Source organism: Chelonoidis abingdonii, chromosome 1 (genome assembly GCF_003597395.2).
Source record: "Chelonoidis abingdonii isolate Lonesome George chromosome 1, CheloAbing_2.0, whole genome shotgun sequence".
In the NCBI taxonomy this organism is placed as follows: domain Eukaryota; kingdom Metazoa; phylum Chordata; order Testudines; family Testudinidae; genus Chelonoidis; species Chelonoidis abingdonii.
The window spans coordinates 255,711,813-255,739,085 of record NC_133769.1 but is presented as its reverse complement, the minus strand read 5'-3'; the positions used below and the strand labels follow the sequence as shown (position 1 = coordinate 255,739,085).

Below are 27,273 nucleotides of genomic sequence, written 5' to 3'. Positions count from 1 at the left end.
CTTTTTCATTCCTTTTGTGATTTGAAACTGTGCAGCTATATAATAGTTATAGATTAAAAGAAGAATGTAGTGGAAACCTTGTTTGCTCTACTTTTGCTGTATTTCTGATGGATGGAACTTTGCAGAAAAAAATCTTGTAAATGCATCTCCTTAGAAGTCTTGTAATGGGCTTCTGACTATATCAAAGCATTTTATGCTGAAATAGTTCTGCAGGTGCACACTCGTTCTCTGTTCTGACAATGCATGAGTTCAGTTACTGTCTGTTTTAATTCAGGCCGTGCTTCCGCTGAAGGATAATGAGACTAGAATCTGATTAACTGGATCTGTGTTCACTGCAGGTACTAGTAGCTTGTACCTCAGCTAGTTCACTCATGTCAGCTTTCCTTATCTCGTCCCCCAGTATTACCTTCATTTTACCCGATTATACTTGATATAGCTACTGAGGCTTAGCAATTTTGCTAATACTGTGGACAAATTACTAAGCACTAATGAATGGGAATATTGAAAAGTTTCTACTCTCCTGTGGTGCACATAATTAAGACATCAGCAAGCAGTTTCATGCATTTTAATATGGTATTCAGTGAGCAGTTTGCCAGATCTCTTCTCTGTGTTCCAATCCTGTCAATTCAGACAGGCAAAGTAAAGTTTTTAAGAAAAGAGTCCACTTGTTTTATTTTGATATTAGTTATGACACACCTAGAATGTGTTTAGAGGATACATTAAAAATAATCCCTGAAGAGCTTACAGTCAACTTTAGATGTGCCGCAGTAAGTGTAAGTAATAAACTTGGTGGTGTGGTTACTGTAGTAAGGTCACCTGTGCTTGTTTTTGTTTGTTGTCTTGGGCACATTCCATCTCTGGATGGGACTATAAAAATTAGGATAACTTTGCATAGCATTGGGTTTTTAAGAAAGAATTTGTGTGCAGGTTTGGCGAAGAGTGGTATGGGAGGATGATCCATGCATAGGGAGCAGCCGTTTATTTGCTGCTTTCCAGAAACTAGACCAATTTTAAAATGTTTAACATGATAGCTTTTCTGTGATATAGCAATTATTTAATAAGGAGACTTAATTCCTTATCTAGAAAGAAGGATATGTTCTTGATTGCATGTGATTTTGAATTTCATCCCCAGCTATATATCCTCCTTGTATGTTTAAATGAGTCTCAATGGTAATTAGCTTTGCAGAAGTTTCTAGGGGAAGGCTGTGCTGAAGTCCAGCTCTTTGATTCCCAAGAGGTAACCAGTGTTTTCTCATAAATATAAAGCAACACCCAACTTTTTGGGATGCATTTGTCCTTGACTGACGCAGAGATACTAGCAGATGGCCTAAAAGCACTCATTTTGTTCTCTGTTTTGTGAATGTCTTGGCTCAGGGTTATCATTTCACACAGGAATTGCCTTCACTTTCAAATTCATTGACTATAACACCAACAGAAGACTTACAGAATTGTAAAGCTTTCATGTAGGCTGTCTAAGTGGAAACTAAGGACAATTACTACTTTAATTAAATTAGAACAGTATATGAGTTTTGCAAATTATTGAAACTGTCCAGAGAATGTTGTCTGAAAATTCACAGTACTCTTACAAAACTGGGAGGGCAAACCTGATTTTATGGTAATTGACTTACCGCTTTAAAACTTTATAGCTGTTTACTCTCTTCAGAATGCTGCTGCCAAGATTCTTATATGTCTTGGTATTTAGGAAGAAAAAATGGCAATCCTGCCTGCTCTGTATGGCTAATAAAGACCCCATATATTACTTGTGAGAGGGTGGGTTAGTACCTGTGTCTTTGGGATCTGAACAAAACCATACTAATAGATCTAAATTGTATTGGAAGTGATTGAATGGATCCAGTGTAAACCTGTGGGGAGAAAATAACACATTTGACTTTTTCATAGTTGCATTAAGATCTAATACTGTCTTTGTCAAGACCCCAGACTAATTAGTAGTGGTTATCTATCAGATTCCAATGTAACTATAGAAGAAACTTCAACATATTTTTTTAAATAAGCACAAATTGTGCTTATGTGATGCAGCATTATTACAATGGTAGGCTTAATTTGTGGAAGAATCACAGCCAAACTCTGTACATTGCAAGGTAGTGTCAAGAGATGACCATCAGATTCTAGTTTGGATTCTTAAAAACTGGTTTAGCATCTCTAAATGTTCAGGACTGCTGCTTGCAGACTAGTCCTCCTGTCACATGTGCGCACACAGGGAGGCAAGTGTTTTCTCAGGTAGTTGCTGCATTTGGCTTGTCTACTGCATTGGAAGAAATGGATTGCTTTGAGGGCAGCTGTCAGAACAGCCCCATCACTCTTCTACTTTTCCTAAATAGAACTCTTGGAAGGCTTCAAATGTGCTCCTGAGCAGGATAATTTGCACACATTATCTCCCCCTTGTTTCTCTCTGTATTTCATGGCCAGCAAGTACCGTCTCTCAAGTGAGATGGCTGTGGGTAAGGATAACAAAAAAGTGACTCTGAAGTATAAAACCCCCAAAGTATTTTTGTGTGTGTGTGGTGCGCATGATGGCCATGAGGAAAACTACCATAAAGCAGTAGAAACTGAAATGAATGGTGCCCTGCAATATTTAGGGGCAGTATGGTGTTTAATACTAGTAAATCTTTGAGCATCCAAGGATTTCAGTGGACTTTGCAATATTTGTTAAGCCCCACAGAACTCTTGAGACAGATAAATATTATCCCGTTACTACATCAGGGAGTTCAGCATGAATTGCCAGTCCATTAACACTTGTGAAATGTGACCCTTTGTTGTACTCAAAGTACTATACGGGATCTTTTCAGGGGGATTAAGGCAAAACGCCACATTTATTAGTAATACAGGTATTAATTAATAGTCTATCATATGCATATGATATATTACAGTCATGCGTTGACACACACACCCACCCACACACCCATCTTGCTGCTGTTACCAACTAGTTGCTCCCCTTAACTGCACTGGCCAGGTGAGTTAGATGGGGGAGGGGTGGAGCCGGGCTTCTGCCGATCTGGATCGATGCTCCGATGGTGACAAGACGAGACCCAGGATTGGTCCCTTGCAAGGACACACTGCTTCCCTCTTATGCAAATCCAGACCAGATTACAAAATCTGGTCTGTGTCCGTTGGTCTGTTGCTTTGTGGCTGCTTTTTTTTCTGGGTGTACGTCCCAAAGAGGGGCTTTTCTAAAGAAGGTTGCTTGCTTCTAATCCCTGAGGTCGTCAATATGTCTGCTTTTCTTTGATTGGGGCCACTTGACAAGTTGTATTGTCCTTTGCTCTGGCTTCCATTCCCTCCTTAACTGTTGGTAGCTGTCTGGAGGTGTGGTGTCTTCCAAGCCTCACTCATTCACACCTCATTCAGTTCAAATGGGGCAATGATTACAGAGTGTGGGGGGGGGTGAGATTTTATTCTACTTCTAGCAAAAAGGCACATGTTTCTTTCACTTGGGTAACCTATACTATCCTTAGGGACTATAACATTTGATTACAAAGTTTTCTACCAATTTTCTAATACAAAGTTGTATAGAGATGAGAGAGGCACAATGCCAAGTCATATGAAATACAAATTAAAAACAGTGAACAGAAGTTACAATGCAGGCAAGTGTAGTGAATGGTGAACAGAACTTACGTTAATAAAGTGAACAATTAAAAACAATTTCATTTATCGGTTCTACACCTTCTGTATATAGTCAAGGACTACCATACAAAAAGCATCCCGTACAATCATCTTGGCTTTGAAGCTTTGGTGTATAGGAATGCAGTAGTTTACTTCTCCCTTCCCCCCCTCTCCTCCCTGTACCAAAAATAGGCCTGGAGAGGCTGCAAACAAAGTCTTCAGCACTTCCAAACAATGAATGGATTATACATTTTTCATGACCATAATCACAAGTGCAGAGTACTCTGTGAATGCGTTGTCATTACAGCAAGCACATAATACCATGGGAGCATGGTTGCACAGTAGGAATTTTACTAATGGCCTCCAGCATTTCATTGTACAGTTAGGCACTTTAAGTAAAACAATATCAGTTGGACATTGTTGAAGTTGTAATCTATTTTAGTGTGAATATTGTGTCTTGGCTGGATGTGAAATATGGTCTATTTGCAGCATGTAATGAAAGGCAATTTCAGAATGACTCTCAAAGATGAGAAGAGACTCTTCAAAATCTAATCAAAGTGTCTGCCTACACTACATAGCGTGAAGTAGCTAAAGGAGGCAGAGTTCCTGCATGGAGAAGATCCTATGGAAGTTGGTTTAAAACCTTAGACCCTAATTAGATGAATCAATTGTATTTCCAGAGTTATTGGAAGGCGTGCTCTGAGTTAATTACAAATCTGTACAGGTTTTTCAGTCTAGCCATTTTTCACGATTTCAGCATGGGAACATAACTCATGGCAGGTCATTTATTAATTTCACATCTATTTTCTGTAGGCATATATGACGAGTAGTTTTTTTTATTTAAAAGACACTATCAACTTAAATTTGGCTCAAAATTAAATCAAACTTTTTAAGAATAGGAAGTATGTATCCCTCTCTGAATTGTACCATAGAAGTGCCTGAATGATGGCATAAGAATTTAGGTAGATGTGGCCATTGTAGCACTAAGAACCTGAAGGTGGAGAAAGCTAAGGGAAATGCCAAAAATAAACAGCATAAACAGGGTGTAGTAACAAGTACATGGATTTTCAAAATTTTTACTGTATATATGGTTAATAGCACAGGCAAATACATTTATTTGCAATATACTTTTAAAACAGTGACTCAAATGGAATTTAAACATGTTCTTAAAGTTATTAATGTTCTTAAGTGCTTTGCAAGATCAAGGCTTAGGTTGACTGATCCTTTTAAATAAGGATTTTAATTTTTTATGCTGGGTGTCTTCAATGGCTGAGAATTATTTTTTGCAGAAGTTTGAGCTGTTAACTTCATGAATGAGAAATACTAAATAAATTAGTAGTGCATGTTTATTCCTTTCCTTAGATATTTTCCTAGAACAGGCTGTACCAAAACAACTGACATGCCCTTGAGCTGGGATAAGATCTGTGTTAAATGCTCTGGAATTTCTCAGGCCACTTTGTCAAATACAAGAGAGTTATCAATGCTTCAGTAGTTGCCTCCTTATTCAGTTTTATCCCATTGTTTTCCCCCCATCTGCTAAATAATTATTTTATTCTGCTTAATAGTTTGTAACTCATTAAGTTAAGATAGTGTTAGGGTCATTTTAAGGGAGCAGGTAGTACAATAGGACAAAAGCGGTCTTTGTTTTGTTTGTGCATTGCCTAGTGTGGCGGGCTCCTAGGCACTACTGCAGTACAAATATTTGTTAATCTCTCATTTCTAGGAACTGTCATTCCATCTTACTTTATAGGTCACAGGTACAGTAAATTGGGTGTTTTGAGAAGTTCTTGCTCCTGGGGCACTGTGGATCAACTTTAAGGATCTTGCTGTGAAAAATGTTGTGGGGATAGCCTAGTCCCCAGTGAGTTTTGGCCCATGTCAGATACAGGACAGGTAGCAATCTTCTGCTCAGGAGAATCTAGTGGTGGAATAGTGATTGTTGCAAGCCAGGTATCAAGAAGAGACCAGTGTGGATAATGTAGCACTCTGTGTTCAGATGGTGTGTGACTCTAATCAGTGATGTCAGTCTAATTTTATTAAACACACACAAAAAAAACACTAAAGTAAAATTTTGCATGTTATGGATTGGTATTAGTAGGGTTTTACCAACAGTATAAGTGATTCTGCTGAAACTTAAGATATGGATTTCAGTATAATTAATACTTGAATGAAAAAAATAACCTGTAGCTTGCGGTTTTACCACCTCACACAGTACAAACTGCACCTGCATCCAATCTAACCTGGGGCTTCCCCTGTCTGAGCGATGTCTGTACTAGACCAGCAGTGGGAGAACTGCTAAAATTCAGTATGGATGCTGCCTTACAGGGAATCCCATCTACCTAAGATGCAAAGAATTTCTTGTGTTCCTGAATAAAGTTCATCTTTTTGCTTAATATTTGTTGCCTGAAGTTTGCTGTGATTTATATAGAATGTTTATTGTATTTGTACCAGTATGCTGAGATGTGTTGAAGACATGAGCTATTGATTATTGCAGATAAATTGTCAAGTAGCAGAGGGGTAGCCATGTTAGTCTGGATCTGTAAAAGCAGCAAAGAATCCTGTGGCACCTTATAGACCTAACAGACGTCTTGGAGCATGAGCTTTCGTGGATGAATACACGCATGCATCTGACGAAGTGGGTATTCACCCACGAAAGCTCGTGCTCCAAAACGTCTGTTGGTCTATAAGGTGCCACAGGATTCTTTGCTGCTTTTACAGATAAATTGTTACTCTCCCAACTCTGCCTCTTTTTGGAAGGCACTTGGATACCATCTTGATAAGTGTGGGGAAAAGTGGATAGCATTTAATTATCAAAGACTTCTGTCCTCCAAGGAAGGTTTTTCTAAGTCACAGCATCTAGTTGATCAGTGCCCCAAGTAGAGAGGTTGATTACCTTCATTCAGCCTTAAAGACATAACTGAAGACTAAATAATATGTGGGCATTTGGTTTTAATGTTCCTCACTTGTTCATATTTTAATTAAAATCTAAAATTTCAATTTTTTAAAAATTGGACAACTGACATTTCACTCTAGTTATTATTCTTCTGTGACAATCAAAGACAAAAGCTGTTGTTGGTGCTGATGCTGGGCCCTTGTTTTAAAGGGGTATTGTCAACTTCAAAAAAATCAAACTTCTTTCTGGAATTTTTTTACCTGCTATTGTTACAAATGACCCTTAAGATCACGATGACAGAAAAAGATTTTTGTTCACATTGTGTCTTTGACAACACTTTGTGTAGTCAGTTTCAGTGTTTGCTCTGTTAAATAAGTTCCACTGTTATTTGTGTGGGTCTTTAACATTGCAGCAGAGGGAGAGGCAAATGAAAGCGTTTGATCGTTAAAACTACTAACTCGACAAGGGCATATAGGCATGTGTAGGTACCTCAAACTAGTTCTGACTTACTTTTTAAATGACCAGATTCCTAGCTGAGAAGGTGACTTTTTAAGAATCAGATTTGAAGAACTACTCTTTCCTTTTGGTTTTCAAAGATGTTATAGAACCTCACACTTTTGTGGCCCGTTGGCTACAGGTAAAGCTTGTGGGTGCACCAGTTACAGAACCTCATTGATGCATGTGAGCATTAAAACACCTTATATAACGCTTTCATTTTAAGGTGGAATCTTTTGCTTTTCAGCACAATTCTGATTTGAGAAGTTCATTGGGTTTTCCCACATAGGGCCTTGTAATAACGATTCTATTGTAACTCCTAAGGAGAACTTGCACTTTGTGGGTATTTTGGCTGTTCTTAAACAAAGGTGTTGTCTAAATACACAAGTTGCACCATTTCAACTAAAGCTGTTTTAAAAAACAAAAACAAAAACAAACACCCCCTCCAAACGGTGTAGTTGAAATGATGCAAACCTTTTTCTGTAGAAACTTAAATTGATTGCACCTGGCTTGTACTGATTCGAAAAATGATTTTGGTTAATCAGGTGTAACTTTTGTGTGAAGTCTAAGTTTGCACTTAATTTAGCTGCTCTTTTTAAAATCAACTGGATAGATTTATAACTTTTAATCATTTACACTTATTTCATTCTTCGAAAGACTCTCCTGTATGCATGTGAAGAAACCTGGAGCATCTGAAATGACATACCCTTTCAGTTTTCATAATGTCTGTTTTAATAATCACCATAAATTACTAAAATTAATTTCCCAAAGTAACCCATAGATAATAAACATGTAAACTCTAGCCTAAGCCCTTTTCCCAGAGTTGACGGCCTAGATTTCCTGCCTTATGACCAATCTGTCTCTAGTTTCTTCTGGCTGGTGATCCATTTCCATCTTTTATGTTCAGGGTATTGAGCCAAATTCCCACACCTGCTAAGAGTGAGTCAACAGCAAACACCTGCCATTCTTTTGGATAGCTCTTTCACTGTTGTTCTTTTATCACTCTTACTTGGGTACTTCAGTGCTTGCATATACTTGAGCATGCACACTTTCATGTTGCATCTGCTTATTGTACCACAGTTACCATCTGGCTTGGTATATTGCGTAGTTGACATGCAATGTTGAGCTTGTCATATAAGAGCGTGACAAATGCAGAGTGTTTGCTGCATTTGTAATATGCATTCCTGTGACTACAGTCTAGGTCCAGCTTGCAGTCATGGAAAACAAGCATCTTAGGGAAAGGATAGAAACATGTTTAAATACTGAAACGCTTGAAAGAGGGAAAACAGAGCTAGAGAGGCAGCTATATTTGTCTTACAATGCTGAGATTGTGGGCCTGTTTGGTCACCTGCATTACAGTATATGAGTGACATCCATAAATTGCTTTTACCCTTTCCCCTCCAAAATGGTTCAGTTGCCTGCATCTTTAAATCTTTTGGAGAGGGCCTGGAGCTGGCTGCTTTCCTATCCATCTGACCTGATAAGACAACCATCTGTCCCATGGCGAATACTCCATCACCCTTCTACCTGCTAGCCCTGGCCTTCCTAAGTCCTTTGCATAATATTGTCACTGTCTGCAAAAGAAGCAGCACTCTGCGTTGTACCCAGGTGCTAAAACATTCCCTCTCCTCTGGCAAGTGAAGCAGTTCCTAGGACAGACTATTTAGGGCTGTGGTTCTTCTTCTGGTCCACATTTTCCTGTGGTGCTGCAGCAACTAACAACTGGAGAAAAAGACTCAGAGAGGAAGGGATTAAAAATGAAGGAGACATTGCTTTCCCAGACCCATCTCTGTGTATGCTTCTGTTGCACTTTTTCTGTCTGGAATGAGATTGAGTAACTGAAAGGAATTTTTTTGATTCTTGCATATGGTTACTTTTTTGTTAGCATTTATATAACAGTTATGGATAAGTGTCCTCTCAAATATATCTTCATTCACTCATGCCAAGGCAGGAATGTTCACTCTTAATGGGCCACTGTTCTAAACATCAATGTACCATTGTAACGTTAAACTTGTACTAGCTGTTACATGTAGGAAATTCTAGTGAGGTCTTTTGAGAAACATGCACATTGGTCATTCAGTAGTAATAACGTTTATCTGGATGACAAAAATGCCGTTTAAAAATGTCATTGTGGCACATAATTCACTAAAATATCACAAAGTAATCTTAGTATGAAATGGCAAAACCAGTCTTTGGGCTGTAAGGGTTGAGGGGAGATTATGTATCTAAAGCCCTGATAATAGGGGTCTTGCAAATCTTCTCAAAATTTGGGACCTGTCTGCCACAAAAATAAGAATCGGCAAAATCTTTGTGATTTAATTAAACTTGGCTTAAAATAATTATGTATATTAAATACCCTGATCATTTTTAACAGTGTTTTTAAAGTAGTAAGTGAAACTTAAACCTTATACCTGTTTCCACTCTGAATTTTTTCCTGCACCATGGAAATGCACTAACTTGTTGCAGGGTTGTTTTTAGAATTGTTTTGTGTGTCAGAAATAAAAGCATGTATATTTTCCTAACATTTTGTATTTATGATTAATAAACAATTTATAGTACGATAGCTCCCAGAGGAACTTATCAGAACAAGGGATCCTTTTGTGTGGCTGTCATGGAAAAAATGAGTATCCCATTTCTAGAGGGCTTGTGGTTTTAAGAAGAGCACTTTGTAGCTCAAAAGCTTTTCTCTCTCACCAACAGAAGTTGGTCCAATAAAGTATACTGCCTCACTCACTTTGTCCCTCATTTTGACATTCTCTTTCAACCTCAGCTAGCAGATTTTATATTCTGGCCTTTTAGTTTGTAAGCTTGTTTGACATCAGTCATGCAGTGGTAGAACAAAATTAGCTATGCAACTTATATTCTTTAAACAGGTAGCTATATTTAAATGAGACCTTTTATCCATTAATATGGCAGTAAAATGGCTATTTCTATGTTAGAGTTGTTGAGCTTGAGTTGGTAATTTGACATAACTGCCATACCGAGTCATACCAATGGTCCATCTAATCTAGTAGCCTGTCTTCCAACAGTAGCCAGTGACTGATGCTTCAGAGGGAATGAACAGAACAAGACAATTGCTGGCTGATCCATCACTCATCGCTCAGCACCAGCTTCTGGCAATCAGAGGTTTAGGGACATGCAGAGCATAGGATTGCATCCCTGACCATCTTGGCTAATAGGTCCATCAATGGCTATCTTCCATGAACTTACCTATTTTTTTTAAATACATTTATACTTTTTGCCTTCACAACATCCCCTGGCAATGAGTTCCACAGGTTGACCATGTTGTGTGAAGAAGTACTTTCTTATGTTTGTTTCAAAACTGCTGCCTTTTAATTTCATCGAGTGACCCCTGGTGCCTGTGAAACATTGCCTATGATCAGACTTCCAGTGTGAGGTGCCTGTAAGGCACAGCAGTACTATGGATTGAAAAGGGATTGTAAAGTGGCTAAGTTTGCATCTTTGCCATTTTTTGAAGGGAAGGGGTGGTGAAATGGGTCTGTGCCGTCTTTTGTTGCTTACGACATATGAAGAATGCCTAGAAAAATGTGTTCTACTTTTTTTTATTTTAATTGAAAATGAGGGTTTGTCTACCCTATTTTTGCTTGAAGATTCAGTGGATAACTTAAGTCAGTGAAGTTGCAGATGTCATGGAAGTTAAGCCTGAATGAGCGGGGAGTGAGATTTATTCACTGTGCAAAGAGTGCATTTTATTTTGAAGTGGTGGTTTTTCTTATCTGTCTCGTATAAACACCTGACTAAACAATTGAAAGAAGAGCCCGGTTAGAGCTTTAACATTGTTACCCTACCGGTAAAGATTGACAGCATCACACTGTTAGATCATCAGCAAAACAGGGACCAGACTGGATCCTTCTGGTATCTTAAGGTTTAAAAACAAACAGGTTTTTTTAAAAAAATAAGCATCATGAGGAAGCAAAAAAGGCATGGCACCCTTTTGGTTTTATCCCTTCTTAAATAACCTTTAAGTGTTTTCTTAGGTGTCCTTGTAGGAGATCTGTTTTTTTCGTGTCCAAATTGAACTCTTCCCATTTAATTTTTGGCATCCTCTGGTACACACAGTCTCTTTTTTAAACAAGAAAAAGATACAGGGTGCTCTGAATATACTGTGGGTGAGACACTAAAAAAATATCTTTCTGCTCTCTATGTGCTATATTACGAATAGCTTGTTAATCTGATTTTGTTGAATCATTCACGTTGGGTTTGATAGGCATCTTCAGTTAAGGCTCAGCGTTGTTCGTTTTGTTTCTAACAAACCATTTTTTCCATCAGCTGCAGTCTTCAAACTCCTGTTTCATTCAGTGAAACCTGTAACCTTATTAGGCAACATCTTGTCTTCAGAGATCACCCAACGTATCCTTGTTCCCTTTCTGTGGGAAAATCACTTGCCTCTATTAAGAACCGGTCTATGTTGGTCCCTTGAATGGTCATGTATGACAGATTTTGCTGTATTGCACAACTAGTTGTAGGTTTCCTTCAGTTCCTTTGACTTGTGCTTCTATTATACTTTCTCTCCTGAGCTGGCTATTCTCTTACAATTTCTGAAATGAATAGGTACCGACTTCTCTGATATAGAAGGATTCCAATACCCATCACAAAAACTCCATGAATATGTACGGGCTGCGTGGAATCCAGTTGCGTCACTTTCACTCTTCACTATTCAGTACCTTGGTCATATAGCCTATCAGGCCACTAACAGGAAACCTAAGATGAGCAGAAGCATGCATGCATATCTAATCTATATAAGTCTCTTGACCCACCTTACCAGAAACAACTAAAATTGCATGTTTTGGAAATGAGGTTTATAAAGTGCATTTCCTAGGTACAGTAAGAAAGATTAATGTAATTTTGACCTTGCTCTTCTGCAGCTATCGTGCATGGCTGTGCAGTGCTGGCAGAAGTAAAATGTTTTACTTGTAGGCTATGCATTCTGCAAACACACCAGGAGCATCTATATATCTATGTGAACAAGTGCTAACAATGTTGCTGTGATTAAAAATCTTAATCTGTTTAATTCTAAGTTTATTTTGCTGTGTTTTTACTATGGATTTGCATGTATGATCTCTGTGGATAACAGTGTTAAGAACTAGGGTTTGAAGTTGAGACACAGACGCAGAAAGTGAAGAGTTTGATAAGGCATTCATTGCAGTGATAGCTTCCTGTAGCCCTGCTGCTTTTTTCCTTTAGTTTATTATATTGGGATTTTTTTCTCCATTATCTCACAGTGGACCAGATCTATCATCTAGCATCTCCTGCTTCCCCTCCAAATTACATGTATAATCCTATCAAGACATTAAAGACCAATACTATTGGGACGTTAAACATGTTAGGTGAGTTGAAATCCTTTTTTTTTCTTCTTACTGCGTTCATTTTGCTTGAAATACTCAGAACTGCTAACGACTGTTGTGCTCACAATTATGTTCCACTTAAGCTTTAAGGCCAGGTTCCACTTATATACTTAAGTAGAGGCTTAATGAAAGGCACATGAGTAGTTCCATTAAAGTCAATTATGAAAAATCAAAGGAACTATTTGTATTTTTTAGTGCGACGCACGTTTAAGTACCTGGATGAATCTGCAGCACTGCCATCTGCGCTGAATTGATTCTGTCTATTGTACCATGTAAGACTGAATTCATTAGCCCAGTTTGTTTACTAGCAAGCTAGCAAGAAAGTTCAGCTTGCTGTTCCACTAAAATTTTAAATTCAGTATTTAAATGAGTATAAAATGTGCAAACAGAACTCTCGCTAGTATTGAAAGAAAGTGGTTTTAGGGTAAAAAAGGTATGCTTTTTTTCCCCTTCATTCTCTGTCTCAGAATAACTCGTATATATTCATGTTGGATTAAAAACAGAATTGGAAAGGAGGAGCTAATATTTTCTTAACGTAAACACAAATACTGACAGCTATTCTAAGACCAAGAAAGAGCCTTCTTATCTGGCACAAGAGAAGGAAGAGTTCGGCGAGGGATGAGAAGAAGGGGGAATGAGTCAAAAATCATATAAAAAATAAATTTTCCTTGAAAGATCCACTTTCTTCTAGGATGGTTACCTCTTCATGTGGATATTTCAGCTGAGACTATTTACAAACAGCATGAAAATCTTGAGTATAGGAGCCAACCAGGGCCGGCGCTTCCATTTAGGCGACCTAGGCGGTCACCTCGGGCACCCGGATTTGGGAGGGCGGCAGACTGCTCCAGTGGACCTCCCGCAGGCGTGCCTGCGGACGGTCCACTGGTCCCGCGGCTTCAGTGGAGCATCCGCAGGCATGCCTGTGGCAGGTCCACCGGAGCAGCTGGACCAACGGACTGTCCGCAGGAATGCCTGCGGGAGGTCCATCGGAGCCGCGGGACCGGCGAGCCGGCCCTGCGCCTAGGGCGCCAAAAACCCTGGTGCCGCTTCTGGAGCCAACCAGAGTACAAGAGTTTCCACAGTCATGGCCCAATTATTGAGTAATATCTATGAAGCAATTATGCAGATCAGGCACGCAATCAGAGTGCAACTTTGGAGGAAACACTGCTGTTGTGTCTCAGTGACTGTGGAGCATCCCTGGGTTCAGAGTGACAGCTGATTCCATTTCAGTAAAATGAGTGTTTAAAGTATGTAGAATTGCAATAACTCCATAGTATTGGTACCTCCCATTGTGGAGATCTCTTCTTCCCCCCCTCCCTGGCCAATTCTGAGAGTCCTATGCTGGTGCTGAGGTCATATACAGTGTCAGGGACAAATTCTCAGCTATATTAATTTGTATTTAGTTCAGCTGAGAGTCAAGGGGTATGGAGGCAGCAAAGTGGCTTCAAGCCTCTTCTTTTGTTATCCAGTCCTTTACATCCTAATGTCGATCCAGTTGCCACTGCTTTAGCTTGCACAGGTTGCCAACGGCCCGTGGGATTTTTTGAAGTAGTGGGTATTTGCTGAGACATGGGGACCCTCTGGCCTCACTTCTTTTCCCCAACCAGGAAATGCTGCACTGGGCACAGTTCAGGAAAGAAGACGACTTAAAAGCTACTGTCTCTCAGTTCTGTGCCATCAAATTGTCCCTCTAGCCAGGGAAAAATTTCTGTCACTAGCTCTGCCATCTTGAGGGTCAGTGTGTCAGCAGAGCATTGCAAAGCCTCCCTTACGCTGGGCAGAATCAGGTCCACTACGTTCAGTTTCAAGAGGAGCTACAAAGGTCTAATGAACTTACACGGGGAATATGACACACTTTTCTCCTAAACCACATAGCTCCACTTAGCTCCCACCCAGCTTCCTATTGATGTTTCTAACTCTTGTGGTTCACAGGATATCAGACCTTAAAACAGTAGCTATTCCTTCAGGCTAGCAGTACTTTTCTGGCCCCAGTCCCAGACTTAATATAGCAAATTTTTAATAGGAGGATGATTATCCATTAGAACAATGTACCAAGGGCTCTAGTGGACTTTTCATCACTGGCAATTTTTAAATCAAGACTGGCTGTTGTCCTAAAATATATTCTTTAGTTCAAAGAGGAGTTAATTCAGGGAAGTCCTATGGCCTTGTGTTATGCAGGAGGTCAGAGTAGATGATCACAATTGTCCCTTGTGATCTGTGGAAAAAAGTCCTGCACTTTAGTTCAGTGTAACTTTCAATCCACAAAATAAGTGTATGTAAGATCTGACAGTCAGCCAGCTGTGTGGTATGAGTAGCTGCAGAAAAGCTCAGTCATGTTGCTTCCAGCTTGAAGTTGAGTACTGGAGACTTGGAGGAAGAGAGGCTAGATCTGAAAAAAACTGATTAGGGAAGCCCTGAATTCTCTTCTTCCTTAGACAAAGTGGGGTCTAAATAAAGCAATGAATGTAACTGAAAGTCTTTTGTATTCGCTAAAATTCACTGTTTCCTTTTTCTCAATGTTCAGGATTAGCAAAACGTGTTGGAGCACGGCTTCTGTTGGCCTCCACCTCTGAGGTGTATGGAGGTAAGACATGAGCATTGCTAGAGTATCTATGGTGTGACTGATCAAGGAAGATTTACAATAACTTTTGTAGATTGTGTTGTAGCATCAAGTATTTCCGTAGTTGTCATACTTGGACTTGCTAGCTTTCATCTTAATGTTTAAAATGTAGATGGTAATCTTCACTTTAAGGCTCCTTTGCGCTGCCAGGGTGGAATAAAGCAACCCGAGTGTAAATGAAAATCAGGCCCTAAATGCTATGTGTAAGAGTTGACCTATAAGAGAATGTTAGCATTCTTTGTAATAAAGGGGTCTACATGTTCAACTCGTAGATTCCAGAGGCCATAGTGGGAACGCATTGGAGGAAAACAGGCAGCAGGTTTGACTCTTCTTCCCCAGACTGTTTGGAAACTGAATTATGATGATGATTAAGCAGAAGCAATGGTGTGTGTTCAGTGCTGAACAAGCCACACGCCCTGCTCTATAACAGCATACAAAGAAAAGGTCTGTCTCCATTGGAAAATGACCTACTGACAACATGACTATCAGCAATGAGCCCCTGGCTACTTCCTGCCTTCCCCTCTTTTTAAATCATGTCAAGAATTATTTAACTAGTGCAGATGCAGCAAAATGCTCTTTGGTTACATCAGGGACCATGATTGGCCTTGCTGGTGTCAGATAAACTTTCTAAAAATTTCCCTGTGTTGTGAATACCAGTTCTACTCCGCTAGTACTGACATTTGTGTGAGCACTAGTATAGATAGGTTACTAGTTACTACAGGCATTTTCAGCATTGAGCTGATCTAACTAACACAGCAGGCAGCATGATGTTGTTAATAGCTGAGCACTTTAAAGACCTTTTCATTAAAAGTTCCTTAAGTCTCCCCTCTTCCTCTAAACAGAAAGAATGAGATGTGCTCTTTTTACTCCCCTCATGTTCACTTTTTGGATGAAATAACTTTAGGCAGGCAGGTACACCACAAATATCACAAGCAAGAACTCCACCAGTGATGAGACAGTCACTGAAAATGAGATGACTGTGTCTTATCTCACATTCCTGCCTCCCTATTTCTGTTATGCAAGGGTCAGTTCCTTTATGGGGAAAGCGCTGGGGGAAGAGGCACTACCTAACTGAACAAGAAACCATATTCTCTCTTCCAGAAGGTGGAACATTGCTACAGGCAGACCAAGTGTACAAGTTCCGGAGCAGCATCTCTCCCCAGCAGTCTGATTGCTGCGGGGGAAAACTTAAAGAAACACAGATTGTCAGACTTTATGCATAAAATCCAGTCAGGCAAAGGGGTCTACCATCTTCATATAGTAGGTGTAACTAAATGGAAAAGAGTTACTGTTTTTGAGTTCTTGGCAGGATAAACCTCTTGAAAATGTCCTTCAGCTGTTTCCACTTCTTACAGAGGTTCTCAAACTGTGCTCTGTTTCCAGGTGACTGGCAGAGTTGCTTCTGTCAGAGTATTGAAGCATCTGCGTGAATTAAAGCTGCACTGTAACTTGAACACAGTCCGGGACCGCCTTAGGGTTTCCACAGATTTATGATCAACTAAAATATCTGGTGTCTTTTCACTGTCACATGTTTCATTTGGCATGAATTTAACCATCATAGAATCTGAGAACAGCTTAAAAATTAGTGGTAGCAAACATACATGGGAACAGAACTAAAACTCAGTGGCCTAGAAAAAGTAGAGCAGTGGGACAGCGGGATGACAATAGGAATTTGGTAATATATGCAAACTTCAAACCCAGGGAGGAGGAAAACACAGCACAGATAAAGTGGGTGTTGTAATAAACAATGGTATCGTGTCTATTTTATCCTGCCTTAACTATAATTTTTCTTTATGAAGTCAAGCTCTGTTGTTGAAGCAGGGATGATGTGGAACTGGGCTTGGACCTTGAGAAGGGAGGAGAGGAGAAAGTAATCCATGCTGTGGTCTCAATTTTAAAAACAATGAAATGACTTAGGACCACAATTTTGATTGACTTTCAATGGGGCATTTTCTCATAAGTCACTTGGATACTTTTAAAAATCCTGTCTTAGTCTATAATGTGCAAAGATTCGTGAACCATTGTCTTTTGATCAGGGCTTTGGAGCTGTGCTCCGGCTCTGCTCCAACTCCAGGCAAAAACCTGTAGCTCCACTGCTCTGGAGCTGCTCCAGGCTCCACTCCAAAGCCCTGGTTTTGATGTGTTCTGTGAAATATGGCTGAGTATATTTGTCGTTAGTATTTGTCTTCAGGGAGGTTATGAAAAAAAATTAAATTTCCTGTGAGATTTGGCCATAGAGGACGTTTTAATCAGTTAGAACCTTAGTTTGGAACTATAAAGACAATGAAAAAATTCTTTTTATACTGTATCCTTTATAAAAAGCATCAAAAAGTTATAGCATGACAAAGGCAAAGCTGTGTGTAGCTCCTGGCAGAGGAGGCATTTTAATTATAACCCATTATTTGGTAGTGTCTTAATTTTTTAAAAAGGAAAGTTTGAAATCCAGGCCACAAATAGAGGGGGGAAAATATGCTCCTATGAGCAGTGTCAGTGCAACTATTTATTTCAGTATATGTGATGTCCCAGAACATGGTTTTCTTGAATGCTTACAGCAAATCTGAACTGACCAGATTTCTTCCAAGGAGCTACAGTTCAGTCTCACCCTCTGCCAGCCAGCTCTAGAGAGGAATGATTAATACCATTTTGAACACTAACTTTCAAATATTTCTAACATTCATTTTTAAATTGAATAAATCTTGGCTGAAAAAGTAACCTCTGTGCCACTTGCTGTCCTCAGAGTATCAGGTTCAGAGAAGGGCAAGGCATGCACACCATTTTTGTTTGTGGGGCTGTTCCCCACCTTCACCAAACCAGATTCTTTATGGCATATCTAGATCTCCACCTCCTGGTTATTTAAAATGAATGAATTGGATATTGGTCTGTAAAACTCTTAGGACCATTTATATTAGACAGTAAAAGCCTCAGGGTCTGTGCTGGTCTCTGCTCGAGCAGGGCTCTTTTGATCCAGAGCAGTAGCGTCCAGAAAGCAATAAACCTTGGACAGAACTGTAACTTTCAGTCTCTGCATATGTAAACAAGCATATTACCTATCCAAATGAAATTGTTTCCACTTTACGTCATGCTGCTCTATCGGGATAATAAGAATCTGGAGAGAACTGGGCACAACTGATGATCATGTTGTGATCTGTTTGTACTTGAAGATCAGAATAAGAATTGTGATCTGTAACACTTCTGTTTTTCTTCCTTGGTTATAACTCTTACTGCTGAGCAATGCTAAGCATTCTGGGATTCATGGGTAACTTTTCACAGGTAACCAAAGAAACTAGGGTAGGCAATCTAAGGTGTGTGTTTAATATTCAATATAAATAGTGTCAGTAAAAAAGAAAAATGCTTCCATAGCGGGGATACCTTTCATCCATGCAGGAATGCTAGTCAAGGTGTTGTAAAAAGAGAATTTACCTCTGGGCATGCCAACAAGAATCTGTTTTTTACGACTATTAATTCAAGAGATGAATGGTTGCTTACTAGAAAAGATTGTGGGGCGAGGGGAGCAAAATCTTCATGGAACTTGTAAGTGGCATGGAGGAGATTCTGCTAATGTATTAAGTATTCATTAGTGGCGGTGATGGTAATGACAGCTGTCTATTATATAACATTTGTCCTGGCCTCCTCATATTTGTATTTCAGCATGTATTGGAGGTGATGGGAAGGCAGGTATGACTCTCCCAGTAGCATCAAAGGGTTCTCTTTTCCCTTGTCACAGCTTTTGCTCAGCAACTCCTAAGAATGCTGCCACCATCAACCAATCTATTTGCACCTGACCTGCACCTCCAGGTGTATCATACCAGTGAGTCACAAGGATACAGACAAGGCTGAAAGCGAGCCAGAGCAGCATGTTTGTAACTTTTTTTTGTTAGGAGGATAGAGGGAAATTTAAAGTAACTCTAGATAAAGCACCTTGCCCTTCCTTATGCGCAGCTGCCTCTACTTTGTCTACTCAGAATCATCTTGGCTGAAAAAGTAACTTCTCTGTGCCACTTGCTGGTCCCAGAGTATCAGGCCAAGAGAAGAACAAGCCGCGCACACACCATTTTTGTTTGCAGGGCCGCCTCACACCGTCACCAAACCAGATTCTCTATGGCATGTCTAGATTTCCACCTCTTGCCTCCTTTTCCCCCCCAGCTCTTTTTTGAATGCCAAGATGTCGTAGCTCCTTTTGCAAACTAAATAGAAATTGCCAGTGAACTCTAAATAACCTATAATCTCTCTTCATTTATCTTAAATGAGAATCTTGGTTTTGCATCTAGAGTTATTCCATCTTTAAGATCTATTTCCAGACAAACATTCAACTCAGCCTGCCATGAGTAGTGGCTCTTATGAGGAGACACATCCATCGAGGAGGTTGCTTTGTTTAATACGCTCAATTTGGGGATTTTATAGATTTTCAGATTGTTCTTAATAGTTATCCCTTTGGGATTCTATTTGATGAATCTATTGGAGTGAAAGATGTTGGAGTTTAATATTTAAAAATTAGATAATTTGAAGAAAAATTAACACTATACATACTAAAACAAGCTCTATCAAAAGAGCCGTATATAAAAGGAGTTACAGTCCCTCTTCCTGTTACTAGAAAGAAAGTCATTCAAGTGTTTTCTCTCCATAGATCCTGAAGTTCACCCTCAGAATGAAGATTACTGGGGCCACGTGAACCCCATAGGACCTAGGGCCTGCTACGATGAAGGAAAGAGAGTTGCGGAAACAATGTGCTATGCCTACATGAAGCAGGTATTTGGCTGTCAGATTCAGTGGCCTTGCTCTTCTTGCTGAGAACAAGTGCAGAACAAAACTGGAATGAATAAATGTATATGTTAGCGGTGGAGGAAGGTAGAGGATGGCTTGAGTAAGGGTATTCTTGCAATTGTAAAATCTGTTTTCTTTAACATGGAAGTTTTATTGCTCCCATCTTTTGTTGTGATTCAAGTGAGCAACGCTCTCCACGAAAGTGCTTTGCTGATCAAGACCTTAATGATTATTTTGGAGCAGTGCAAAGGCAGAATAACTCTCCAAATGCATGGACTGTATTGTATAATGGTCAGATGTGTCAGTCTGTTGATATAATTGATATAAAAGCACATGAAGTCAGTATTAAGGTTTTGTCTTAGCGTGTCGGTTTGGTGAAGTTGGGGTACATTCTGCTTTTGGGTATCTGTTGGTGCTAGAAGTGAAAGCCTTATGGAGGCACAGATGAAAAGCGTTATATAATAGCTAGGTATTGTAATGGAGTTAGTTATTGACCGTGTTATGGGCAATGTAAAGGTGGAAAGAATGCACAGGCTTTTTCCCTTTCTTAAACTTCCATCTTTTGTCTGTTTCCATATTTTTAAGGTTTTAGCTTTGATGGGATCTGACCGTCACAGATCAACTGTCACTAAATATCATCTTTGTTTCTAATACATATTCAAGTGTTAGTTTAATTCTCCCTATCCTTCATATGGTGTTTTAAATTGTAAACTTTGGGACATATACTGTCTTTCTCAGTTTGCACAAGGGAGTCTTGGTTGCCATCTTGGCCCCTTGGAGTTAATATAACATTAATATTAAATACCAATTTGGTGATTTGTTTCTGGTAACAGAAGGTGGCAGCTAACACTTACCTTCTGGTAGCCCAAAGGAATCTGTAAAAAGGCACTCTTGTATGCACTGATTTTTCCCTGCCTTATCACTCCCCCAGCATCCTCACTTTAAAATGTCATTTGATATTGCACAAAAGCAAGAATTTGGTAACTGAGTTTGTGAGCACATGAGATCTTGCATGATGATACGTTCTCAGAGGAAAAACAGATGCTGCTCTGTACACATGGTTTCTTTACTGTTGCACCTTACTCACTGGAAGCTTTTCTGGGCATTTTATATGGTTTAGGATTGTGTGAAGGTGACTTTTGTTTTAGAGCATGTTAGATAAAGTTCACAATGTGATAAAATGAGCTCTCAGCCCTGCAATGACTGTGCCTATTGCTGTGACTGTTGTTCTTGCACGGAGGTGATTCACTTTTGTAGTAATTTTTAAATGTTTTCTGCTCTTTTTGTAATGGGTCAGGAGAAACATGTATTGGTTAAACTCAAAAATATAAACAGACATGCTGCTGGTGTGTTAAATGTTTGTAACTGCACTGGAGTACCTGCAGATATTCAAATCGTGCAGAGTCAAACTCTTAAGCACAGTCACGTGCAGATAGGTATGTCTTACTGTTTAAAATCATATGTTCATATGTGCCATTCTAATAAAAGCTGCATATTTGTAATGTGTCCAATCAGTTTTTTCTAATGTCTGTTCATAACTACTTGGTATCCCTACTTAACAGTAGTAATCTTAGGCTCTAATTTATGAGGTTCAGTGACATCTGCACTTCCCAGAATCTTAGCAAGCATATTTTTTATCCACTACTCAGGGCAGGAGAAAGATATCCTTCCTGGCTTTTTTCCGCTACATGTACACTGGAATATATTGTTCACTTCCTGGTTTTGTTTGGAAATTGCCGCTCGGCCTGCGCTCAGTCTCTTGAATTATGATGGGAACTGTGAGGTTGTGTAGGACTCCCACAATTATAGGAAGTGAGGTGTGGGCAGTCAGAAGTCCAGAATCAAGCCAGGGCTCAGAGATAGGGTCAGGGGCCAAGCCAAAGGTCAGAGCTGGAGGCAGAGTCACAAGTCAAGCCAGGGGTCAAAGCCGGAATCAGCATGAGGGGTAGGTCATAGGAGCAGGAACTTGGAGCGAAGGAGGAAGTGGGAACAGGTGAGTGTCTGAGGTAAGGAAGGTAGGAGCCAGGCCATGTAGGCAGGGTCTATAGTAGCAGCTAGCTCGGGATTCACCTAGTTGCATGGATCAACTTTCTGTGCCTCTTTCTGGGTTAAGTACTGGGTCCCAGCCAATCAGTGGGGCTAGATGTCTCCCCCAGTCAGGAGCTTCATGTAGGGTGACCAGACAGCAAGTGAGAAAAATCGGGATGGGAGTGGGGGGTACTAGGAGCCTATATAAGAAAGACCCAAAAATGGAGACTGTCCCTATAAAATCAGAACATCTGGTCACCCTAGCTTCATGGGTGTGGCCTTTGTGAGCTAGAGCTTTGCGAGTCCCCTTCTTCTCTGGTTTGGGTGAGCTTCTGTGTGGCAGCCACAGCCTGAGCACGGCCTATAGACCTGGGCCTGGGTTCGAGCCCTACCATCTCTCACTAATATGATTATGCATATCCCAGCTGCACCAGTTTAAGTTGAAACCTGTTCAGAATTTGTTTTCCATTCCCCACGTAATGTGAATCAAATATTTTCTTCTGTACTGTTGTGAAACTATACAAAATCGTCGTTTTATTAATGTAAACTAGGTTAAATACTTAGTTTTACACTTTCCTTGACACTGTTTGAAAGATGTAGTGTGGTTAGGGTCTGATTTCTTCTTTTTACAATTAAAAAATAAACTCTACTTCTTGGTGACCTGAAGTCTTGTTTCAGACCTTAATGATCTAGAAATTCACAATCTTCCTTTTTAAACCCACATTTTCATACCATTAAATTGTTCTTTCTGCTTGTGATTCTGTTTAATTGGCGGAGCAGTATTACTTGTGGGTGCCAGATTAAAAACACTATGTAGTTTCACAAGTGCAGTGCTATTAAGTAATCATCTAGTCTTATCTTATTTTTGTGAAGTGATAGCTTCCAAACTGCCTCAGGATACCTCCATTCTCTAATTAGAAATCACAATTTCTGTATTCCTAACTTCCCTACAAATGTATTGGAAGAGATTGGATGTAGTGATTATCGTATCAAGATATTTAGGATTACAGAATTGTTTGTCATCCTTAAATATATCTAGAAGGTTCGTGTTTGGCCTGGAGAATAATAATTTATTGCTTAAGTTTATCAGACTTACTGGGCAAAAACTAAATAGTGGGTGGAAGGATAGAGACAACTAAATGGAAAAGATGAGGTTTACAAAATAAAGATTAAAGAGCGTGGGTTTCAAATAGATAAGCAAACACATATTGAATAAATATATCGTGAACACAGCTTTTTTGTAATGCACTTCCTGTTTTGTTTTTATGCATTGCACTCGTTTCTGTAATCCTTGTTTTGTTAATGCACAATTTGAGTTGGTTTCAGTATTCATAAGCAGTTGAGATATAAAATTTAAGGAGAATGAAAATAGTTGATTAAATTGTTAATAAAACTACATTGTAATTAGTAACACTAAGTATAATTACTCAGTAATTCTCATAATTAGGGCTTGTCTATGCTGGCACTTTACAGCGCTGTAACATTCTTGCTATGGGGTGTGAAAAAACACACCCCTGAGCTCAGTAAGTTTCAGCACTGTAAAATTACACTTTGTTAGGATTCCATAGAAGAATTTTTGTGGATTATGCATCATGTCAAAAGTAAGTACTAACAAATACTGAAAACTGCCAAAGTTACGTGGAGGAGCACACTAATTCATATTAGCAATGAAAATGAGTTGAATTTCCAAGGGCAGCTAGGTGGGTCACAGGCCAAGTCGGGGGATGGCTGTGCTACAGCAGACATGACCTCTCCTTAGAGCAGGCAGTTAGCCATCCTAATTATTGATCCTGAAACAGGAGGGAAGGTGGTGATGCATTGACTCAGATCAAAAGTTTTTCTGAAAGCCTTTGTACGGCTCTGCCATACTCAACACTGGACCTTAAGGTGCCCAATTAACTCAAGGGTGCTCACCTGGCTCAGTCGGTAGCGCATGAGACTCAATCTCAGGGTTGTGAGTAAGAGCCCAATGCTGGGCATGTTATTGTCTATCCACTGGAGCCACTTACCAAGAGTTGTGGTGCATTCTTCATCATGGGCAATTTTTAAATCAAGATTGGATGTTTCTCTAACAGATGTGCTGTAAATCAAGCAGGAATTAATTCAGGGAAGTCTGGCCAGTGATATGGAGGAAATCAGACTAGAAGATCAGAGTGGTCCTGTAACAGGGTTCACTCAGCACTCTGGCACCTCCTGCTGGCTGTCCTGGGAATTAGCCCTGCATGGTAGCTCACACTCTTCGGGTGGTGCCCATTTCTCCTGCTCTAGGACCCACGTCTCTCCAAGGACCGCAGTGTCCTCTTCAGCCCTTCCGGGGGACCTGCAGTCCTCTATCCAGCCACTCCCCTTAGTGGCTTTTGCAGCAGATTGTCTGGCCACTTCCTCGTAACCCCAGCATCATCTTTGCCCTTGCCTTGGGGCCTCAGCCTGTGAATCCCAGCAGTCAGCCAGGAGCTGTCTCTTGCTCCCCTGGTTCCTGCTCGCAGCACTGCTCTGTCCAGGGGGCTGGCAGTTCTTTCAGCCCTCCAGAGACAGTCCTTCCTCCCTGGGCTCCCAGCAGAGAACTGCCTTTCTCTGCTCTGCTGCTTCCTTTTATTGTGGGCCTGCTGGGCCCTGATTGGCCGCTCCCTTCAGCCCTTCTCTGATTTGCTGCCTCCTGCACAGCCTCCCTAGGGCTCTATTAACCCCTTTTGACCCAGTGTGAGGCAGGCACCCCATCACAGGTCTTTTGAGGCTTTAATAATCTATGAAGATGCACATTGACTCTAGTGTTGGTATATTTGATCTCTGAATACTGCGCACCAGTCTGGGCAGGCAGATCACATAACTAATCTCTAGCCGTGCAGCTTAATGCTACAGTGAGGATTAGCACTGGAACATACTGCTGTTCAATGGTTCGCCACTTTGGGCATATACAACCCCACCCTTGGTCCGGAGAGAGAGAGAGAGCTCACAAGTGCAAGCAAACCATGGCCAACCTGAACTTACCAATTCATGACAACCTCCAGAACCTTCCAAAGACACCCCTGAAATCTTGCAAGCCTTTTGGGGGTCGGGCTTAAGTTCTTAAAGCCGAGGCATACTGGGATAATGCTCATATTCCAAGCAAACACCTGGTTGCTGATCTCACAGAAAAACTTCCAGGCTTCAACCTATCCCAGAAACAATGGCCCACATTGAACCGTTTCAGAGCATCATTCAGCAGATGCTGTCATCTCTTATACCTGTGGAAGATTAGACAGTTCATAATGTGACTGTGGACCACGCTTTAAATCAATGCCCATTTGCCAGTAGCATCTCAGGCTCATACTGTGTGACTCACTAACCTGGGTTTGGCTCTATGAACTTTGCTAATCACTTCCCTTGCCATACAAAGAAGAAAACGGAGATGATGTGATAGTAAGGCCTAATGTCTTATTGCACCACCAGCACTAGAATACATTACACTCTTTCTTACCATTGAAAAGCAGGGATTTTAGTCTTTCTGGCAGTGTACAGAGAAATAATTTCGTTTCTCTTGGTTCATGAGACATTTTATGTTGAAGTGATCACTAAAAGTGTGGATCAGACAAATACAGGACATTTATCAGATAAGCCCCAGCATACTTTCAGCAACTTGAGCTATGCCACTTTTTCTTTTTCACTACACAGTGAAGAATAAATCGGTCTGAATTCCCTCCACTAGTCAGAGGAGAACTTAAAGCCCCTTTTCTTTATCTTGCTATGTTTTCTTTCCAAGGATGGAAAAGTGATTTCTAAAGTCTTCAAGATTTAAACACTTTGTAAGGATGTCTATTCCCAAAAGCCATATCCAATACCTCAGTCACTCTTTGAGGCTTTGGAATGCATCCATTGCAATTATTTGTGTCCCAGGGTGCAAAATATGTAATCTGTGGCATCTTTCACCTACAATAGCTTTCTTATTTTGATAAAAAGATGCTTCCTTTTTGGACATCCACTTTGGCTCTGTTACTGTTACCCAGGGTTTTCTGAATCCACAGCTCTTGATAACTATATTCTGTGAGAAAATGTCAGAAAATAAATCAGTGGGGGCACAGCACATCCATAGCACAGCGTGTCCATAGATGGTTGGCACAAGCAGTACAACGCAAGACTACTTTCACTTTATTTTAGTCTCAAGCACATACACACATAAGCAACAGGTTAGCAGCCCCCAAAAATCAATAGTTACCTCAAAAGTCTGGAGGGTCCTTCAAGTGCAACAAATTTCTGGTAACCAACCTTCTGTCTGCTGCTGGGGATATTGAGATGTGTCTCGAAGAGTGCACTCAACACAGACCTTTTCCCCTTTTTATGCTTTTAAATGTCTCGCTGCTTGTCAATCACCAATAACTGCTGAATAAGCAGCCGAAGCAAGAAGTTTCAAGCGATTGGTTGTACAGCTGTTTCTGCAGAGTCACACACATGTGCGCACAAACCAGAAGTATAGATGGACTTCCTGTCTTTCAAAACTGCATACTTCAACAGTTTAAAGGAAAGCCCAACAAGATGGCATAGGGTCACATGCTCAGTTCTCATCATCGCTTCGCTCCCTTCCTGGCCTGCCTAGTTATGCTAAGATTACTGCAAAGGCCTACTAGTTTAACTGCTTTTGGCAATAAGCATTCCAGTAGATATTCTAGTTACTGGCTGTGGCCTTGGCACTTTGCTAGGCTCTTAAAATCTCTCCTTACATTAGCACAGGCAGGATCTAATCATGTATCCATTATTGCTCTAATCACATCAATTAATGAGTAAGTATAATACTATCCAGAACTTTCACACTCATGTCTAAAATGAGATTAAGCTATTTAGGACAAGAACCTCGGATCAAATCCTGGCCCCACTGAAGTCAATGGCAAAACACTCTCAGACTTCAGTAGAGCCAGGTTTTCCCCCGTAGTTTTTTGCTCTGTAAAGTGCATAGCATGCTTGGGTGCTGTAAAATTGATTATCAAGGCAATGATGTGGGGAATAAAATTTAGATTTAGAGTTCCACTAATGGCCTGATGCATATTACAAATCACCATGATATTGGAACGCTAGCTTCACACACAGTTTTTAGTGCATATAATCTTTATGTGAGTGTGGTAATATCAATATATTGCATGTTATGAGGTATGTCACTAGAATTATTACATATGCTCTCTTGCCATTAACAGTAGCACCAACACATGAGTTGACACACTAAGAACATTTCACCAGTCACTCACTTTCTGCATTTTTGGTTGTGTCTATCTAACCAAGTGGAGTAGTAATTGGAGTAGTTGTGAGCAAACCAGTGTTTCATGGTACTTTTTAGGCCATTTCAGATTTAGAATTGATACAAACAGTCCTTTCATAAGAAAACCAATCTTTCTTGTTAATATACGAAATCCCAATTTGACATTATACCTGTTTAGTACAGTACTGGTAAAGGATGTATATTGAAGATACGTATTTAAAATAACTTACTAAATTCTCCATAGGATTTCTTTCTCCCGTTGATC

At 40.1% G+C, this 27,273-nt stretch overlaps 1 protein-coding gene across 6 annotated transcripts in view; it reads left to right on the top strand.

The window, feature by feature from the left end:
- UXS1 (UDP-glucuronate decarboxylase 1) overlaps nt 1–27,273 on the top strand; it is a 94,858-nt gene that overhangs the window by 32,436 nt on the left and 35,149 nt on the right. For 5 of the 6 annotated variants that reach the window (XM_032790963.2, XM_075061275.1, XM_032790964.2 and 2 more), the window contains 3 exons: nt 12,253–12,357; nt 14,900–14,959; nt 19,620–19,741. In XM_032790963.2, coding sequence (XP_032646854.1) covers nt 12,253–12,357; nt 14,900–14,959; nt 19,620–19,741 — 287 coding nt within the window. The remainder of the gene's footprint in view (nt 1–12,252; nt 12,358–14,899; nt 14,960–19,619; nt 19,742–27,273) is intronic. The other variant, XM_075061282.1, reaches the window with a different exon arrangement.